Below are 15,516 nucleotides of genomic sequence, written 5' to 3'. Positions count from 1 at the left end.
CGTGCAGCAGAAGGCAGTCTCGAATAATAATAATAATAATAATAATAATAATAATAATTATTATTATTATTATTATTATTATTATTATTATTATTATTATTATTATTATTTTAAAAAAACTGGCAGTGAGCATCCACCCCTAAGTTTCCTAATAATTTTATTATTTTATGATTGGGGATCACCACAACATGAGGAACTGTATTAAAGGGTCGTGGCATTAGGAAGGTTGAGAACCACTGCTATATAGCATCGTTTATTCTTAGCATTTATTTCTCCACAGATATTTTTATCACTTTTTGTAACACCATAATTGAATCTGAATAATGTGTATGTGTCACAGTATTTTATTCCCTGCAATGACGCTAGACTTTGGAGTTAAGGTTATTGCATAAGACCACATCAGTGTATTAACAATTTGTGAAGCCAAGCAATGCAAGGGAAATTCATCAATAAATCCATTGCTATGACATACGATGTCACTGTTTCCTCTTAGCTAAATGATATAATGAAGTCTTCGATAGTTACACAGCAATGTGCAGAAATTGGAAGCAAACAAACAGCACCAGCTATTGCCAGGCATCTTCTATTGACATGTCTGTACAAACTGAACAGCAGGTTTTGTGCAATAGTTCCACCGATGTGAGGAACAACTCCTTTGTAAGTGAACCAGAAAACAGCGGGGGGTGGGATCAGTCCAATTATTCAGATTCAAGAGCAGACATTCACAAAGGGTGTGGTTTTCCCTCTTATGCCCAAATAGAGTATTAAAGGAACTGGCAACTAAAAACCAAATATTTAGAGAACCAAGCTTGGATTCCGCTGCTGTTTCAATGCATTTTCTCTGGTCAAGCAAGGCAATTACTTAAATAGGCACAGGAGATGAGTATTTAAGTCAAGAATGGTGGCAAGAATTCTGGGTCTGAAAACAGGAATAATATTAGTGCTAAGCAGGAAATGACAAAGTACAATCCAGGGGAGAAATAGATGCTGAATTAATCCTGTGCTAAATCAGTTTGAGAGGAATGAGTAGAAAAGAGACAATTGCTGCTCGTGTTCTGTGGCACTCTTAAAAATTCAAGCCAGGATGACAAAGCTCTAACCTATATTTAAAATGGGATAACACAAAAGAATAATGAGTTTCTACTGAACGCTGTAAAAAATATATATAACCTTGTTAGTAGAAAATAATTGCCCTTTGTTTTAAGAAAGAATAAGCTGCTAAAGATGATAGCTGTGGATACAAATGGTATTCAGAGCTATTTCAGTTTCTTGATATATTAAGAGATAGCAACTCTCCAGTACCAGACTATATTTTTCTACCAGACTTCTGACTAGCTACTTTCTGTTGAGTGTATTTTCAGAGTCATATGCAGTACATGCTACCAAATATTCAGAACATCCACAGAACCATATATTCCAGGGGTGGGTTCCACATTTTTTACTACTGGTTCTGTGGGTGTGGCTTGGTGCAGTGTAAAACTTGTTTGGCTGTTGTGTTCCGTAGTACCTTGTGGAACTGGGGTGCTGTCCTCTTTGCATAAGGCCATCTAGTTTATATGGTGAGATCTCTTGGTTGCAGTCCTTAGTTTGTACCCTGCAGTCAGAAGTGGTAAGATTGTCCCAGCCACATGCTGTAATGCAGCCAGGTGTGCAGTCTCCACTTCCTCAGCACCCCCCCACCCCCCCACCCCCGAGGAGAAGGGCTGTGTGGACAACTGTTGGCTCAGGAAGATTACATGCAGTGGAGCACAGACATAGCAATTTTGGTTTCTCTATATCTAATTCCTATAATGTTCTTGCAGATTTAAATAGTGATATTGTTGCGGATATTAGCGAGGCCCCTCAGGTAGAGGATATGGGGATGTTCCAAAGGGAAGTTGTTGTAAGTGAGGTGCATGGTGTTACCCAAACCATTAGGTGCAGTTAGTGGAAATAAAAAGAGGATGCATTTTCTTGTGGGTGACTCAACTGTTAGAGGTGTTAATTTGGGACAAAGGAAGGATGTGGTCAAGCTGATGTGGTGTCTCCCAGGGGCCACTGCCAGCAGGGACAGGAGGCAGATTACAAATATTGTGAAGGCTGTGAATAAAGTTAATAACGTTGATGTGGTGGCGCAAATGATTTGTCCCAGAAAAATGTTAATCTAGTAAAAAAGAGATTTCCAATGTCTTAGTGTGGAGCTGGGCAGAATAACTGATTCAGTGACTTTCTCAGAGGTGTTACTGGTTTGTGGTCAGGAGGATAAAACAACTTGTATCGCAGAGTTTAATGTGTGGTTAAGGCAGTGGTGTAATGCTGAAGGTTTTGGATATGTCAGTCATGATATTAGTAGGTAGTCTAATAGGGAGCTGTTTAAGAGCCAGGGTGGCACAGCAGGTAGAGTGCTGTACTGCAGGCCACTGAAACTGATCGCAGATCTGTAGATCAGTGGTTCAAATCTCATCACCGGCTCAAAGTTGACTCAGCCTTCCATCCTTCCAAGGTGGGTAAAATGAGGACCTGGATTGTGGGGGCAATATGCATGCTCAGTTAACTCTGTTAGCTATTGCTAACATGTTGTAAGCCGCTCTGAGTCAAAGGAGAAAGGCAGCATGAAAAACAAACAAACAAACAAACAAACAAATAAACAAATAAATAAATAATGCTGAAAGAAAGGACAATTCTCTTGTGTTTTTATCCGAGGGGAACTTTGCCTCCAACTCTGAGGTTCTGCCACCTGCTAGTATCTTTAGTAAAGAAACCCAAAGGCAGACTTGCCTGTGTTCTAGTAATAGAAGTTTGGAGGTCCCTAGCATGATACCATGGGGAATAGGATTTTTTAAATATATTGTTCTGTGCTTGTGAAAAGGGAAAAGAGATCTCTGCTTAGGTTCTCAATTGCTGGCCAGCAAGCAAATATTGATTGGCTGAGAGGTTTTAATGCTCAGGTATTAGCCAGAAAGAGTTGACCAGATTGCACTCTTTGCCACCTTTAGACTTATAGTACTGTATATATCCATTATATACTCATAGATCCAGGAATAGTCAAGCTGCTCATGTCATTCTCAGATGTATTTTAAAACTAGATTTAGAAGAGTTAAATAGATGGAAAGGCCATTAATGTACGGAATACTGGAATTTCAGACACAGGAATCAAAATGGGACCTTCAGGATATTGGAGGCATAAAATTTGCTCTGTCGTGTCAAGTGCTACCTTATTCAAGCCTGCAAACAGATAAATCTTCCTTTTTACTATGTGTCCCATTTATATCTTCAGAAGAGCCCCCTACAGAATGTTAGTTCAGTTTCAATAATGTTTCGATTAGTAGTTGTATTTCCTATAGATATGGAAATAGGGTGAAAAGACCAAATAAGGCATAATGGATAGTTATAGTATCTTTATTGTTTTCCAGAAATAAAAAAGAAGAAAAGAAAAAAGAAAGGGAAAAAAAGTAAAAGAATAAGGAGTAAAAGCAGTATTTCTCACATGTTTTGTTCTAGTTTAACAGATCTTAATCCATTTCTATTACCTTTCTGATACATTTCTTTATATTTTGTATATTTACGTTTAATTATCATAAATAAATTTTACTAATTGATATAGAAAGAGATACATTGGGAAGAAAAAGAGTAATAAAAGTCATACTTCCTAAGGTAATTGTTATCCTTCTTTTGTATACTGATACTTTGTATTGTTACATTTTCAGCCTTTGTTTCGAATCCATTCGTGCCATTTTTCCCAAATTCGTTTAGTTATATTGTAATACAGTGATCCCTCGAGTTTCGCGATCTCGATGTTCGCTAAACGCTATATCGCGAGTTTTCAACCCGGAAGTAAACAACACCATCTGCGCATGCGTGGCCTTTTTTTTCTATGGCCACGCATGCGTAGATGGTGGAGTTTCCCCACCGGGCTGAGCGGCTTCCCCTGGGTCTTCCCCCTCTTGCCCCAGTAAGTGGCGCGAGCAAAGGCGTGGGCGCGCGCGCGGGGCCCGCTTCCCAGCTGGGAAGCAACAACACCAACCGGGTGGGTGGGGGAAGCCCCGGCGGCGCACGCGCGAGGCCCGCTTCCCAGCTGGGAAGCAACAACACCAACCGGGTGGGTGGGGGAAGCCCCAGCGGCGCGCGCGCGAGGCCCGCTTCCCAGCTGGGAAGCAACAACACTAACCGGGTGGGTGGGGGAAGCCCCGGCGGCGCGCGCGCGAGGCCCGCTTCCCAGCTGGGAAGCAACAATACCAACCGGGTGGGTGGGGGAAGCCCCGGCGGCGCGCGCGCGAGGCCCGCTTCCGAGCTGGGAAGCAACAACACCAACCGGGTGGGTGGGGGAAGCCCCGGCGGCGCGCGCGCGAGGCCCGCTTCCCAGCTGGGAAGCAACAACACTAACCGGGTGGGTGGGGGAAGCCCCGGCGGCGCGCGCGCGGATAAGCGGCAGCAGCGAGGCGGCGGGGAAACCCCAATCTTCGGCTCCTCGCTGCTGCGGTGGAAGTAAAAACACCATCTGCGCATGCGCAGATGGTGTTTTTACTTCCGCACCGCTACTTCGCGAAAAATTGATCATCGCGAGGGGTCCTGGAACGGAACCCTCGCGATGATCGAGGGACCACTGTATACAGTAAATGGCTATACTATACAAGTCGCTACTTTGTGACCCAGTGTAAAAGGAAGTATTGAAGTCAAAGAAGGAAAATTTCTTGCACTGCCACTTGTTATCTATTTTCAGTAATCCCTAAAGAAAGCATGTACAAATCTAATACTAGTGTTCATTTAATGTACATAATACACGGTGAAGAGTGGGCTGTACAGCTGCAGTCATCACACAGTAATTATTACACACTATGAAATTATTCCATATTGAATGAGGATTGGAAAGTTCTAGAGAGCTAAGTGGGTTGAAGTAATTTCACCCATTTAGAACACTTAAACAGGGTTATGATGTAGGTGGGTTTAAATAAAAGTCTCAAAATGGGTGAACAGTGCAGTCAGGCGGTAGGGAAAGCAAGTAGGATGCTTGGCTGCATAGCTAGAGGTATAACAAGCAGGAAGAGGGAGATTATGATCCCGCTATATAGAATGCTGGTGAGACCACATTTGGAATACTGTGTTCAGTTCTGGAGACCTCACCTACAAAAAGATATTGACAAAATTGAACGGGTCCAAAGACGGGCTACAAGAATGGTGGAAGGTCTTAAGCATAAAACGTATCAGGAAAGACTCAATGAACTCAATCTGTATAGTCTGGAGGACAGAAGGAAAAGGGGGGGACATGATCGAAACATTTAAATATGTTAAAGGGTTAAATAAGGTCCAGGAGGGAAGTGTTTTTAATAGGAAAGTGAACACAAGAACAAGGGGACACAATCTGAAGTTAGTTGGGGGAAACATCAAAAGCAACATGAGAAAATATTATTTTACTGAAAGAGTAGTAGATCCTTGGAACAAACTTCCAGCAGACATGGTAGATAAATCCACAGTAACTGAATTTAAACATGCCTGGGATAAACATATATCCATCTTAAGATAAAATACAGAAAATAGTATAAGGGCAGACTATATGGACCATGAGGTCTTTTTCTGCCATCAGACTTCTATGTTTCTATGTTTCTATTGGACCCACTTGAATAATTCCTTGATATTTTACGGAAAGAAACCTAAATTTGCACAACATTTGAAGTGTTACTTTTTTGAAGCTGTGGATAATGTTCGTTTTGTTTTGCATTAATGAATTTCATTTGTGTCAGTGCAGATGAGATTGTATTGTGTTTTAAGTCTAAATTGCCTTAACACTTTGTAAATAAAATAAAATTGCACCAGAAGTATGTTCCCATTCTTGCATATTTGCAAGCTACCTGTGGATACCATATGACACAACATAAAAATATTTACCTTTTGGGTGGCTGCTTCAGGCTGTCTTTTACTTTTCCTATCCTCAAATTTTATTTTCTGCCTAGAGCATTTATTATAAAGTTGAATTAGATTGATATGAACAGCTGCTAATATTATTATTCAACAATTAAATATTAGCATGGATGACTTAATAGAAGAAAGATGTGGAGCTGAATTCCTTTGTCCTGTGTGGATAAAATCATGCAGTTTTCTTTGGTGGTATACTTGGGCAGTATCTACTTCCCAAATGTGTTTTTTACTTTCCTACCTAGCTTCCAGCCTTTGAATTCATTGATTGTCTGCACATCCTAAACAGGTATAAACCTGGTTAGATTTAAGGCCAAACAGACTCAGCCAGGTGCTACTTTCTGTTGAAATATATAACTTTTGATAAATGGCAGTTCAATTTCTATTTGAAAGCCTCAAGTGATAAAGCTCCCACAACTTCCAAAGGCAAGCTGTTCCACTGGTTGATTGTTCTTACTGTCAGAAAGTTCATCCTTATTTCTAGGTTTAATCTATCCTTGATCAGATTCCATCAATTATTCCTTACCTGGCCTTCAGGTTCCCTGGAAAATAGCTTGATCCCTTCCCCTCTGTGGAAACCCCTCAAATATTGGAACACTGTTATCATGTCTCCTCTGGTCCTTCTCTTCACTAGACTAGCCATGGCTAGTTCCTGTAACGGCTCTTCATATGCTGTAGTCTCCAGTCCCCTAATCATCCTGGTTGTTCTCCTCTGAACTTTTTCTAAAGTCTCAACATCATTTTATCTGTTTGCATCAAGTGTATTAAAGTGTGTGAGTGTATTGAAGCCTGCTAATCAACATTCAGATTACAGATTAGATTACAAATTATTATTAGAGTTGGAAGGACCTTGTAGGTCATCTAGTCCAACCCCCTGCTCTAGCAGGAGTCCCTACACCATTTCGGACAATTGGCAATCCAATCATCTCCAATCAATCCAACAGGTTAGAGCTGATACATGCTTTAAATTTAGGATTTAGTCTCAAGCGTCTTACTTAGGGTAATTGATATTGACTTATTGAGGCTACTGGATCAGCTCCATCACTTACTTAATATTTGAAAATGGTGTTTAAAAATTATTAAAAAGGGATAAAAGTCATAGGGAATCCAATTAGCCCACCAGTAGTAGAATGTAATCCTGATTCCATAGGAGGAAAAACAACAAAGTTTAGATAGTTTAGATGGGAGAAAGTTAAGACAGTTCACCCCTAGTAGTTTTCAGAGTATGTTTAATGGTGTTAAGTAGTCTCCTTTAGTTTGGTAATATTTTGATCTATAGGCTTGGAACAATAAAGGAAACTGCTTAAAAGAACTATAGCATGGCTTTTTTTTAGTTTTGGAGCCTGACAGGTATTGACAATGTCAAAATTTTAGTGCTCTTTTGCATTTTAGGAGTTTTAAAGGGCAAAAATGGATGCTGTAGGCCTTGCATATATTTAGAACATTCATTTCACTTCATAAAAACCTACCACTCCCTTCTCAGAACAGACCTTAGCCCTCCCTATATTTTGAATACAACATGCCATGTAAATTCTGGAGTGGCCATCAAGCCAAGAGAAATTTTGTGTCCCTGAGCAAATTTCTTATACTCCTCTTTCTTTTTCATTGTCTAAGTACACTGGTGTCATAGTCTGTCTACCAACTGCTCTCTTTATTCTTTTTATGTTGACAGTGTAGCAAAACCTGTGGCAAGGGGTCTAGATACCGAAAACATATCTGTGTGGACCAAAACATGCAAGAAGTTGATAGTCTTCACTGTGATCCAAACAAGAGGCCATCCGATGTTGAGATTTGCACCTTACCCCCATGTGAATACATTTGGATTACAGGAGACTGGTCAGAGGTATGTATCTTAACTCTGGGCTAAGGAAAAACCAGCAAGGCTTAGTTGTTAAACTATAATCAGTGACAGCTACACAGAAAGATGCAAACCAGTTAGCTTTGTAATTTTCTTGTTCAGTCTTGGTCCTGTCAAAATTTATATTTGGCTTGAAAACCTGTTTGCCTAATTTAGGTTATATTCCAAAATCTAGCGACAAAATTGTACCTTTGCTTGAAATTCAGCAATGTTTCTTATTTAATAATTGAAAACGGTGTTTAAAAATGACTAAAGGGGATATATATCATAGGGGACACGTGTAGCCCACCAGCATTCCTTGGCAATTAGAAGAATCTCCTTTATGGTATTGTAGTGGAATATAGCCCTGATTCCCAGGAGGGAGTAAAGTTAGTTCTCTTGGTTCTTCACTGATTGATTTGTTGGGTTGCCAACGAAGGCAGTGGGGAGAGACTTGGCAGAATGTATGCTTAGCTCATAATAGAAAAAGGTCCTCTAACCTGTGGAGCAACTGTATGACCACTGTTCATTCTAATGAAGCTCAAAAAATATTTTTAATTTAATCAAAGCTGAAGAGTCTTAATGCTTGCAGCAAAGTAGAGATAGGGCTGCTATCAAAGGCATCAAAGCTAATTCTTACAGGAAGGTCCAGCTGCCCATATCTGGAGCTTTTTACTACCCCAATCAAAGGTCATTTATGAACATTCATCTGAAATAAATGGAGTAGCTACTATTGAAGTTTCAGGACTGTCTGGTATAGGCAGTAGCAATAAAGACATTGGACCACCTTAGTAGGATCTTAAATAAAATACTGTACATTTTATTTGAAAGGTCTCCTGTGATGCTGGTATTGAATGTAGAGAAACAAGTACCTTGAAGAAGTTGGAAATCTTAACGTTAAAAGAACATGACTGATCTATTTTGGTATTACTGTATACAGTACCTACATGTTGAGAAATTGACATAAAGTCAATTGACACAGTACCATCAGTAAAGTTCCTGGGGCATTATGTTTTTTTCAAGATTGCTAGCCAAAATAAATTAAATAGAATCAGAATTTCAAATTACAGCTAGATTTGTAAGTCTCCCATTTGTGTTGGAATGACTACATCCAGAAATCTTGGATTTGTAGTTTCAGTACATATTGGGAAAGGCTGAATTTGGGCAGCAATTAATTATCTGTTATTGAAGGAAGGGGTAATTAAATTATCTAATTAGGAAGCAGAAGTCTTGGTCCTGTCAAAAAATTATATTTTATTGCCTAATTTAGGTTATATTCTAAAATATAGCAGCAAAATTGTAGGAAATTCAGTAACATTTTTGCATGGATTTCTATGTTTTCCTTTTTTTAAAAAAAGTTCACAGTTAGGGGAGAACGTGTCAGTCAAAACTGACAAAAATGATAAAATTATAGATACAGATACAGATAAGTACTGTATCTGTTCCTTTAAACTAAGTCACCAAAGTATGTATTCACAAATTATATATGGGCTTTGCAGCAAGTAGATAGTTAAAAGGATATAGACTATCAATCATACAGAGTCAACCAGCAGGGCTTTGAGGAGATTCAGCCCTGTTTTCATAAAATTAAAAAGATACTGTGGCTGTTTTCCTTCAAGCCCCCCCCCCCCTCCAATTTGGCAGAGCAATTGAAACAGGTACTCAAAGGATTAAAAGGAAGGATTGAAATAATCCATCACATTTAGCCTCCAGCTTCTTCTTTCACTTCACATTCATCCTACGTTCTTCTGTTTTCTAGTACTTTAGCTTCCTGGCCATATAAAATTTTCAATTCCTCCATGACCACTGCTGTTAGTTTGACAGAAAGGATAAATACAAAGTAAAGTATTCATCTTGTATTGTCAACTATCTCTTGTGGATTGCCTCACTTCCTGGAAAGCATGTGATCCTGTAGAAACATTATGGGGAAAGTGCCAAGGATATTCATGCTCACAGGTTCATTACCAAGTTCCATGCTTCCAAGGTGACACGTATAAATCACTTCCCACCCAAAATTGGACCTACCTAGGAAGTTTAACTTCCCCAGAAGTTAAGTCAATAAACCTGCCAGCTGAGGAACCAAGCCCCAGGACCAACAAAGAAATATACTGATGGAATTTAACTCAAAATATCTGGAAAGTATCCAAGCTGGAAATAGTAGCAATTCACATTTGACTCGATACACTTCATAGGCCACTGAATAGTTCATTTTATACTTTGTCAAATGCTTATTTTGTGACTTTTGTCAAAAAGTATGTTTTTCTTCTGCTTTGTATTTTTCAGTGCTCTGTGACTTGTGGTAAAGGCTACAAGCAAAGGCTGGTTTCCTGCAGTGAAATTTATACAGGGAAAGATCACTATGAATACGGTTATCAGAACACTGTCCACTGTCCAGGCACACCACCACTAAATGTGCAGCCATGCTATCTAGGCGAGTGCCCTGTTTTGGCATCGTGGAGAGTTGGAAATTGGGGAAGTGTATGTTTCTAATTTTTTTGTTATTATTTATGATTTATATTACTACATAGCCCAACTGACCTTAAAGAAACTAGATGTCCTCTTTCCTCTCTTTCATGGATTACTGTGTGTTACTTCATGAATTAATCTTTTGTCTGTTCTATGGTTATGTAAACTCATGCCCAAGAGCCATGTGCTGCATGCCAAAGACAACTCTTATTGATTGATTGATTCCTATTGATTGATTGATTGATTGATTGATGTGATTGTCCTTCTCAACATAGTGGTTTTGATTTTGGGCTAAAAGGAACCAGAATATAGCATAAAATCTTTTAGAAAGGACTACTTAAATATATGTAACAGAAAAATATAATAGTTAGACATACACAAGTAGTACAGTGTGACCAAGGCTTCTATTCAGAGGTGGGTTCCTATTGCTGCGGTCCAGTGTGTGTGCTCCGGTAGAAGCCCACCAATGATGCAGTTTTGACATGACAGCTCTAGTGCTGTCTTTGCTGGTCTGTGCACACTGCCATCTCTTTTTTTGTAATTATTTTGCGATTTTTCGGCTCTCTGAGAATGCACGGAAGTAAAATTGTCTCTCTGAGAATGCACGGAAGTAAAATCACACAAAGGGATGAACGTGCGAGCGTGTGCACGCGAAACATCGTGATGCACACCGGTAGGAAAGGTAAGAGAAACCTGTCCCTGCTTCTAGTGAACTATCAGAAATTAATTTAAGCAGAGCAGGAAACCCAGATCTTTGAAGCCCTACAAAAGATTAACAGGGTTAGTTAACTCAATTGTCTTGGGAGGAAATTTTTCCATAGGTGCCCCAATAGGGAAGAACGTCTCCTGGATCCTGCTAGATGGCAGAAGGACCCAGAGCATATCTAACCTGCCAGATTATGGGGAATGAGCAGAAATACTACCTAGAAATACTAGGTAGTGTTTCAAACAACCTAGCACTATGACATGTAGGGCTTTACAGCCCTTTGAATTAATGCCCCAAAGTTTACTCTGAGCCAGAACAGTTTGAAAAGCAGTGTTGCTACAAGGGTGAACTGGGTTATGCATGTACTGGGGCACACTATAGATCCCTTGCCACTAACTGCATGTAGAGATCCATGCAGATCACATTGCACCAGTCTAACTGGAAGATGAACAAAGCATAAGTGACCATGAGCATAGCCTCTCCTGGCAAGAAGGGCCACAAGTTGTGCGCTAAAACGATGTGCACAAAAACCTTCACAGCCATAGCTGCCACCTTCTCAGTCAAGAACTGCAAGTCCAAGAGGATTTGCAAATTGTGTACCAACTCTGTCTGCCACCCTAACTAGAGTCAAAGGTGGACACACCTCCAGATTCTGGGATTCTATAAAACCTACAACCATTTGGACTTGTTAGGAGTAAGACAAAACCTGACCTTTCCCATCCAGCTCCACATACCCAAAAAGAACCTTTATAGCAACCCAGGGTACAAACATACAATTGAGCACCATCAGTATACTAATTATGCTACCAGTTTCATGTAGAGTTGCTATTGAGTTGTACATTCAACGTGCTAAAGAGAACACTTATTAAATACAAATGCATTAATTGTATTTAATGAATTTTAGTTCCTGGTTTGGGCCCACTCACCTCATTTTACCTAGAGACATAGAAGATTGACGGCAGAAAAAGACCTCATGGTCCATCTAGTCTGCCCTTCCTATATTTTATCTTAGGATGAATATATGTTTATCCCAGGCATGTTTAAATTCAGTTACTGTGGATTTACCAATCACATCTGCTGGAAGTTTGTTCCAAGCATCTACTACTCTTTCAGTAAAATAATATTTTCTCACGTTACTTCTAATCTTTCCCCCAACTAACCTCAGATTGTGCCCCTTTGTTCTTGTGTTCATTTTCCTATTAAAAACGTTTCTCTCCTGAACCTTATTTAACCCTTTAGCATATTTAAATGTTTCTATCATGTCCCCCCCATTTCCCTTCTCTCCTCCAGGCTATACAGATTGAGTTCATTAAATCTTTCCTGATACGTTTTATGCTTAAGACCTTCCACCATTTTTGTAGCCCACCTTGGACCCGTTCAATTTTATCAATATCTTTTTGTAGGTGTGGTCTCCAGAACTGAACACAGTATTCCAAATGTGGTCTCACCAACGCTCTATACAGCGGGATCACAATCTCCCTCTTCCTGCTTGTTATACCTCTAGCTATGCAGCCAAGCATTCTATTTGCTTTCCCTACTGCCTGACTGCACTGTTCACCCATTTTGAGACTGTCAGAAACCACTACCCCTAAATCCTTCTCTTCTGAAGTTTTGCAAGAACAGAACTGCCAATACAATACTCAAATTGAGGATTCCTTTTGCCCAAGTGCATTATTTTACATTTGGAAACATTAAACTGCAGTTTCCATTGCTTTGACCACTTATCTAGTGAAGCTAAATCATTTGCCATATTACAGACACCTCCAGGAATATCAACCCTATTGCACACTTTAGAGTTATCGGCAAATAGGCAAATCTTCCCTAGCAAACCTTCCCCTATGTCATTCACAAAGATATTAAAAAGAATAGGACCAAGAACAGACCGTTGTGGCACACTGCTTGTAACCAGTCTCTGCTCAGAATACTCACCATTAACAACAACCCTCTGATATCTACGCTTCAGCCAACTGCAAATCCACTGAACTATCCAGGGATTAAGCCCAATCTTCACTAACTTATCTATCAGCTCTTTATGTGGAACTGTATCAAAGGCTTTGCTGACGTCCAGATAGGCAATATCCACAGTGCCACCTTCATACAACAGGGCCCATTTATGTTTTAGAAAATGGCCTACGCGAAATACACCTTTTCACCCTTCAGAGGTTGCCTATCCTGATTTAATTATCCCTACCTACAATGAATGGACAGAACTTACACTTTTAATGCATATAAAATGGATAGAGTAGATTAGAGCAGAGTAGAGTAGAATTCTTTATTGTCCAAGTGTGATTGGACAACAAGAAATTTGTCTTTGGTACATATGCTCTCAGTGTACATAAAAGAAAAGATACCTTTGTCAAGAATCATGAGGTACAACATTTAATGGGTGTCAAAGGGGTCAAATAAGCAATGAGGAAAGAATCAATATTAATAGAAAATCTTAAGGATACAAGCAACAAGTTGCAGTTATAAAGTCATAAGTGGGAGGAGATGGGTGGGAGGAGATAGGAATAATGAGAAAACTAGTAATAGTAATAAAATAATATAAACAATAATATCTCAGCGGATACAAATGTTAGTGGCTTAGAGAAGTAAAACAAAAAAAATAAAATAATTAAATAAACTAAAATAAAGTGATCAGTCAACCAGTTAACATGAATGCAAAGTAGTGACAAACGATAGAAAATGTGTTCCAGATTCAATTCTGGCTTCAAAGAGAATTCATTTTTCCTTACCTAGCTTATCTTCCCACTGCCAATCATTGTTTCTCCTCATGCATAAGGAAAAGCAATACGAACTCTAGGCGGTTGAGCAAATGAAGAAAGAAAGCTAGGCAGGCCAACACTAAATAAGTAAGTGTTGACCGAAGCATGCTCAAACCAAGGTGGTCAGATTGTGTGGTCCTTTGTTGCTAGGAGATATGGAATTTTGCTACTGAAAAACCTAAATTCCATTTACAAGGTCACATACAGATCTTTCTTTCCTTTTAACACCATTCCTACACAACTGAAAAGTCTGGCATTTGTTTGGAGTTCAGAAGGCTCTCCTCTTGCTGTGACCAATTGTTTGTATTGCTTGGATACAGAAATAAAATCCAATCCATTTGAACTTTAGAAAAGAGCCTTTCTGACAGCTCTTCAAGTAAATTTCATATTTGTTAGATGGATTTTCACTTGGCTTCATTCATTTTACGGTACAAAGCTTGTTGTTGTGGCTGTAGATCTTTGCTAAAAGAGAAATTAGTCCTTCATAGGAAACAACTGGAATAGTCAGTTCTGGTAAAGTGTTGCTTATATTTCTTTTCAATAGTTATTAGTGCCCTAGTAATAGAATTGTGGTTCAGAGCAAGGACTTCCATTAGAGAAAACTCAGCAAATTCATATACAGTGTATATTTTTCTATTTTTGAGGCTGGAAACAATTATCTATCTATCTATCTATCTATCTATCTATCTATCTATCTATCTATCTATCTATCTATCTATCTATCTATTAGATTTGTATGCCGCCCCTCTCCATAGACTCGGGGCGGCTCACAGCAACAATAAAACAATGTACAATGTACAACAAATCTAAGAATTTAAAAAACACTAAAAAACCCATTATTAAAAGCAAACATGCAAACAACCATACCATGCATAAACTGTATAGGCCCGGGGCAGATGTTTCAATTCCCCCATGCTTGACGGCAGAGATGGGTTTTAAGGAGTTTGTGAAAGGCAAGGAGGGTGGGGGCAGTTCTAATCTCCGGGGGGAGCTGGTTCCAGAGGGTCGGGGCCGCTACAGAGAAGGCTCTTCCCCTGGGTCCCACCAAACGACATTGTTTAGTCGACGGGACCCAGAGAAGGCCAACTCTGTGGGACCTAACCGGTCGCTGGGATTCATGCGGCAGAAGGCGGTCCCGGAGATATTCTGGTCCGATGCCATGAAGGGCTTTATAGGTCACAATATAAAGCTTAAAGTGGTTTAGCATGGTTTTAAAAAGGCAAACATTTTGTCTCCAAAATACCTTGGAAAGAAAATATAATACAGTGGTATCTCTACCTACAAACGCCTCTACTTACGAACTTTTCTAGATAAGAACCGGATGTTCAAGATTTTTTTGCCTCTTCTCAAGAACCATTTTCCACTTATAAACCCAAGACTCCAAAACTGTAACTGGAAAAGGCAGGGAGAAGCCTCTGTGGGGCCTCTCTAGGAATCTCCTGGGAGGAAACAGGGTGGGGAGAGGCCTCCATGAGGCCTCTCTAGGAATTTCCTGGGAGGAAACAGGGCCTCCACCCTCTGTGTGGTTTCCCCAATCGCACACATTATTTGCTTTTACATTGAATCCTATGGGAAAAATTGCTTCTTCTTTCAAACTTTTCTACTTAAGAACCTGGTCATGGAACGAATTAAGTTTGTAAGTAGAGCTACCACTGTATTCTATTCTTGCCATGTGCCAGTGCCACCCGTTTTGCATCTTTTGTCTCACCCAATGTTGGGACCCACGTATCTGTTCCACAGTTATAGATAATCCCCTGCTCACCCAAAGATGACTTAGATGTGCTCTCCAAACCTTTTGAATGTCCCCTTAAATTAGGCACAATGTAGTTTCTAATTTGTGCTAAAAATTGTAC

General features: G+C 39.7%; 1 protein-coding gene across 2 annotated transcripts in view; it reads left to right on the top strand.

Annotated features, from left to right (window-relative positions):
• ADAMTS9 (ADAM metallopeptidase with thrombospondin type 1 motif 9) overlaps nucleotides 1-15,516 on the top strand; it is a 202,042-nt gene that overhangs the window by 170,670 nt on the left and 15,856 nt on the right. For both annotated transcript variants that reach the window (XM_070738165.1, XM_070738164.1), the window contains exons 31-32: nucleotides 7,562-7,732; nucleotides 10,010-10,204. In XM_070738165.1, the coding sequence (XP_070594266.1) occupies nucleotides 7,562-7,732; nucleotides 10,010-10,204 (366 nt within the window). The remainder of the gene's footprint in view (nucleotides 1-7,561; nucleotides 7,733-10,009; nucleotides 10,205-15,516) is intronic.

The sequence above is a fragment of the Erythrolamprus reginae genome, chromosome 2 (assembly GCF_031021105.1).
Source record: "Erythrolamprus reginae isolate rEryReg1 chromosome 2, rEryReg1.hap1, whole genome shotgun sequence".
NCBI lineage: Eukaryota > Metazoa > Chordata > Lepidosauria > Squamata > Dipsadidae > Erythrolamprus > Erythrolamprus reginae.
This window is presented reverse-complemented; position numbering and strand designations above follow the sequence as displayed.